The 5,604-nt window shown below is 53.9% G+C and overlaps 1 protein-coding gene across 2 annotated transcripts in view; it reads left to right on the top strand.

The window, feature by feature from the left end:
* Positions 1–2,411: 2,411 nt before the first annotated feature.
* Positions 2,412–5,604, top strand: part of Emp3 (epithelial membrane protein 3) — a 4,825-nt gene continuing 1,632 nt past the window's right edge. The window contains exons 1-5 of one of the 2 annotated variants that reach the window (XM_029542345.1): positions 2,412–2,792; positions 2,998–3,006; positions 3,867–3,982; positions 4,218–4,320; positions 4,808–4,948. In XM_029542345.1, the coding sequence (XP_029398205.1) occupies positions 3,905–3,982; positions 4,218–4,320; positions 4,808–4,948 (322 nt within the window). In that variant the 5' untranslated portion in view covers positions 2,412–2,792; positions 2,998–3,006; positions 3,867–3,904. Of the gene's footprint in view, positions 2,793–2,823; positions 3,007–3,866; positions 3,983–4,217; positions 4,321–4,807; positions 4,949–5,604 lie in introns of those variants that run through there. The other variant, XM_021208932.1, reaches the window with a different exon arrangement.

Below are 5,604 nucleotides of genomic sequence, written 5' to 3'. Positions count from 1 at the left end.
GGTTACTGGGGAGACAAGGGGCCAATAAGGCCTGAGGACAGCGGAAGGGGCGGGCAGGAGAGATCTGTGGAAGACTGAGGCGACACTAGTCTTGGACCCAGAGAGGGCCAGGCCAGAGAGGGGGCAGGCCAGAAGACTGGCCTGAGGGGGCGGGGGCAGGGCCGAGAAGACCCTAGAGAACAGCGGTTCTCAACCAGTGGGTCGCGACCCCGTTGCGGCCTCCAACGACCTTTTCACAGGAGTCACCAAAGACCGTCGGACAACACAGATGTTTACATTACAATTCATAGCTGTAGCAAAACTACAGTTATTTATGAAGTAGCAACAAAAATAATTTTACGGTAGGGCGGGTCACCACAGCATGACGGACTGTATTAAAGGGACGCAGCATCAGAAAGGTTGAGAATCCCCGCCCTAGAAAGAGCCAGGGGAATCTAGGGAGCGGAGGCTGGGAGAGCGGGGAGAAGGGGAGGAGCATAGGTAGGATCAAGGGCGGAGCCTCGGGAAGATCTCCTTATTGTAAAAGGGGCGGGGAGAAAGTGTAATACTGAGAAGAGGCGGAGCCAGAGGCTGTTAATAGAAAGGAGGAGGGGCTCGGATGCTGTAAGGGGCGGGGCTTCAGGCAGAGGGTGGCATCAGTCCCGTACAGAGCGTTAACTATAGGGGAGATGCTCAGGGTCTGTAAGGGGCGGGGACTAGAAGGGAGCGGCCGGAGGGTTTAGTGAGAAGGCGGGGCTTTGGGTTTGGGGGCGGGGCGGGCCCTGTTATTTAAAAAGAGCCAAGTGAGGTGCTGGAGATTGACTTGAATGCCTCGGAGGGACACTCGTGGGAGGTCAATGTGGGTTGCGTGGAGCTCGGGACTATGGGCAGTGGAAACTGAAGGGAAACGTTTAGAAGACTAGACTTTGGGAGTAGGCGGGGTCCTTCGGGGACGTGCGTGCCTTGGACTGGTTATTTGGGGAATTCATGGTTTGGAGGAACGCTCACCACTATCTCAGTTCCTACACAGGTTCACTACGCATGCGCAACCAACGGTTTGGGGCCACGCAGGGCAGAGCCGGAAGTGGGAGTGGGCGGAACCTCCAGCGGTCCCATCTGGCCAAGCTCTCCATCCCACGTGGTCCTCTTGCAAGCGAGCTGTGGACTCCGCTGCCTGAAGGCTGGGTGTGCCCGATGCCTGCGGTTTCCTGTGGGAGGAAGTGCAGTGATGCAGCCAGCGCTCCTCGGAGGTTTGGGCAGGGGAGATCCTATCACCACCACCACCCTGGTCTCCAGACACTTCCACTTCTACTGGAGACTATTGTTGGGGATTCCCTAAACGCCTCCCCTAGACACCCCAAGCACCGAACTTTTTCAACTCTCAAGGAATATTAAGACATCCCAGCTGGCTTCTCGGCCAGTGGAGCTGCCTTGCTCCTGGTTCCACACGCCTCCCAGGCCTGGGGTGCAGCCTCCTGTCCCAGCCCCGTAAATTTTGTCCTCAATGACCCACTCTCTACTCTCTCCAGGATCAGAGTTAGACTTCCCCTTGTTTCTGTCCCCCTCCTCCATCCATCCTCATTTAAGATTCCAAACTTTAGCTTCCGGACGCACTGGCCCCAAGTCTTTGCTCTTTGTCCAACTACTAGAGCCTTTGCACCAGAGTTCCCTCGGCTCCACTCGGGGCTCCAAAGCCTGCTCTAAGTTGTACAGTGTTACCAGGCACTGCTCGAGAGCTAAGCTAGCCATGATGCTATCCCTCTTTTACAGATGAAGGAAAATCATGGAGACGTCATCAGTAACGCCTATGATCACACAGCCAATGGGTGCTGCAGAGGCTGTGCTGTGTGGTACCCAGCTCCCGGTGTCGAAATCACCAGTCCAGCTGGTCACTCACCCCTGCAGGCTTTAGGTCATCACACCCAGCTCTGGCCCCATCATCCAGGTCCCCAGCCCTAACTTCATCAGAACCAGGACTTTGTCCCCCACCAAGGGATGCAGATATAATTAATCATCACCCACATCCCCTAACTCAGAATAAATGATGATAGTTCGCACTCTAACCCTGGGGACTAGAGTGCTCTGAGAATTCTAATGGCCTCCCACAGCACTTAGAGTAAAATCCTGATTCCTCCATGAATTTCCAAATGAATCCTCTGTTGTCCCGCTCACCACACCCTAGGGTCTCTGTGTGCCAGACACACTGGCCATTTTGTCTGCTCTCCAAATGTCCAGCGTTTCTTCTCAAAGCTTGGGACATTTTCTTTTCTCCCTAAGTGTCCAAATGACTCAGGTCAAATATCACCTCCTCCAAGAGGCTTTCCAGGATTATCCTTTTTAAATTAGCATCTGCCCACCTAGTAGTCATTATTGCCATCAGTCTATTTTCTTTACTGTGTATTATACCCACTATATAGATTAGAAAACTGAGGCCCAAGTAAGTGAAATCATCTATCCCAGGCCACACAACCATGAAATGGCGACATTGGCATTCTTAAAGGCTACATCCTCCTTTCCATAGATTCGTACTTTTTGTCCTGCCATGAGCCAGCCCAAAGTTTGATCTATGTCACAGGATCTGGCCTTCTACAGATTCTTGTGTCATCCACTCTGCCCCAAACTTCATCAAAGAGAGTCCAAGGAGGTAACATGCCCCACCCCAGAGCCTCAAAGACTTCTCATCTGAGTCCTGAAAGGAGGTCCCAGAACATGCCTACTGTGTGACTGGGTGGGCAGAGAATAAGGAACCAAGATTTTGTGCCCTCCCCTGACTGGAGACCTCAGCTGGGCGAGGCTAAAGTGGATATAAAAGGGTTGGTATATATTGAGAGTCGAGAGAAGCAGAAAACCACCAGAGGAGAGAGAGAAAGGGAGGGAGGGGAAAGGCAGAGGGAGAAGGGTGGGTATTAAGGGGTGGGAGGAAGGCGGTGAGGGAGGCGGGGGCCTCAGTGGAAGGAGGGAGCAGAAGGGCGGGGCAAGAGGCCCAACGAGGACAGACTCCAACTCTGACTTCTTCAGCGACTCTCGGTAAGTTTTCAATCCGTTATTCAGCCGGGACTTTATTTACTGGGCAGCATGGCACCATGGGCGGGGCACCTTAGGCAGGAAGAGACCCTCCACTCTTAGCCCCGGAGGAGACTGGTAATTGAAGAAGTGATCTCTCAGCCTTTGTGGTGGGAATGCGGGAAAGCTTAGGGCCATCTATGAGACTTGCCCCAACAGAGCCCACCATGAAGGATGTCCTGTGGCTTCTCCCTGGGGTCTTCCACTCCCTTCTGAGATTAAGGGGTGCTGGAGGGCTCCCAGGGCTGGCTGAGTTCTCTGGACACTGAGGGGTGGTGGGAGGTGGTCTCTCCACTCAGACCACACCCACCCTGCTGCAAATCCGAGTGTCCAGAGCCCGGGTCTGCAGTCAGGTCGGGTGAGGACCAGAGACTCAGCCAGAGGCTGGCATTTCCCTGGTGTTGGAGGGAGGGGGGGATGAGTCACTCATGACTCACTCCAGGAGAAAGAAGAGAGTGAGTGAGTGAGTCAAGGATGCCTGTCCTGGGGGCAATTCCTGCTCCTGATGGATTGGAAAGGGGTGTCAATTTAAACTTTCATATGGGGACCCACACAGCCCAGGGACAGGGTGCTGAAGATGCACCAATTCACTGTTAGTCCTGTCCATTCCTCTGTCTCCCAAAAGTCCATCTAGGACAGTCTCTGCCCGTCTCCAGGAGCAGGAGTCCCCGGGCTTGCCCTTCTCCCCAGGGAGGAACTGCTCGGCCTACTCCCCATCTCCCTCATACCAGAGACTTCCCATCCTCCCCGGGCCCTCCTCACTGATTTAGAAAGCCATACTCCAGCCCTCCTCCCCCAAGACTGAGTGCTCCCACCCTTTGCAGGCTTGCCTCTCCTGCTCTGAGCCAGACATCTGGCAGCCATGTCACTCCTCCTGTTGGTGGTCTCTGCCCTCCACATCCTCATTCTTGTCTTGCTTTTTGTGGCCACTTTGGACAAGGTAAGCTTCCAGCTCACTGGGAACCCCAGCTATAGCCCATCTCTAAGACCCCACCTACATGCCTCTGCCTCCCTTCCTCCCTACCTCTGTGCCTCCTCCTCCCTCCTCCTACTTCTTCGTGTGTCCTTTCCCCTGGCCTAGCCCGTGTACTTGGCCATCAGGAGCCATCCCCACTCTCCCTGACATCTTTTGTCCTGTGTCTCACCTCGCCCTCCCCGGTCTCTGTCCCTTCCAGTCCTGGTGGACTCTCCCAGACAAAGAGTCCCTGAACCTGTGGTATGACTGCACGTGGAACACCACCACTCAAACGTGGGCCTGCAGTAACGTCAGTGAGAACGGTGAGCATATGGTGGAGGGCAGGGAAAGGCTGCCAGGGCCAGGGTTGGGAGCCTAGACTAAGCTATGAAGACCTGGGGTGGCCATAGGCAGCTTGTCTGGATGGAAAGGCACTAATAAATCCAGAGAGGGTGGAGGCCACACGCTGTGGCTTAAGGAACAGGGAAGAAAGCTCCCTAAATTCTGAGAAGACTTTTCAGAGTTGTAAAGAAATGGAGCGAGTGTTGTGAATGTGGGAGCCATTCATTGAACCTGCGGGCGAATAGGGAGAGGCCAGAGTTCTAAGAGATGGAGTGGCCTCCTTTCAGGATTCTAAGTGACAGTCAGTGAGTGTGGGGATGGAGCTCATCAGTAAGATGTTTCCCTGGTAATCCTTGTAATCCTTGTACCGTGTACATCTCTGAAGCTTGCCTGGCTGTACCTAGAGTAGAGTCCAGCCAGTGGGGACAGCGGGTCCAGCTGTGACCTCACCTGTGTCGCCCCCTGTAGGCTGGCTGAAGGCAGTGCAGGCGCTCATGGTGCTGTCTCTCATCCTCTGCTGCCTGTCCTTCATCCTCTTCATGCTCCAACTCTACACCATGCGGCGAGGAGGGCTCTTCTACGCCACCGGCCTCTGCCAGCTTTGCACCAGTAAGCACTTCCCCCAGCTTGGGGAATGATGGTGAGGAATGGGAGCAGACCACTCGAGGCTCAAACCGTAAAGCATCCTCAGGCTCCCAGCCCTCTCCTGAGAGCAGCCTCCATGACCCCCATAGGAGAGTGGAGCTGTGCACCTTAGAGGCTCTGTGGTGAGCCAGTGCTTGAGAAGTCGGTGGTGGTAAATGATTTGGGTTCTAGGGATGGAGGCAGCTAAAGGATCCACAAAAGGAATATTCTGGATCACATCAGACAACTGTGGTTTCCTGGGCACCTGTTCAAGAAGGGGTTTTTTGTTTTTCTCTTCTCCCAGTACTGGGGCTATAACACAGGGCCTGCCAGATGGACTCTCATCTCTGAGACATGTGCCCAGCTCCACACTGGTGGGTTCTAGGCATGTGCTCTCAACTCTCTTTTTATTTATTTTATTGGAAATAGGTTTGATAAATCATCCTGACCTTGAAATTTCTATCCTCCTGCCTCAGCACCCTGGGTAGCTGAGAGAGCAGAGGTGGATCATTATGTCCTACTTTTTTTTTTTTAAGGTCAAATAATTAAGACTTGAGACAATGGGGGGATGAAGAGGCCAATGAGATCAGGGGGGATGAAGAGGCCAATGAGATCTGGGGGGGGATGAAGAGGCCAATGAG

This window comes from Mus pahari, chromosome 1 (genome assembly GCF_900095145.1).
Source record: "Mus pahari chromosome 1, PAHARI_EIJ_v1.1, whole genome shotgun sequence".
Taxonomy (NCBI): Eukaryota; Metazoa; Chordata; class Mammalia; order Rodentia; family Muridae; genus Mus; species Mus pahari.
This window is presented reverse-complemented; position numbering and strand designations above follow the sequence as displayed.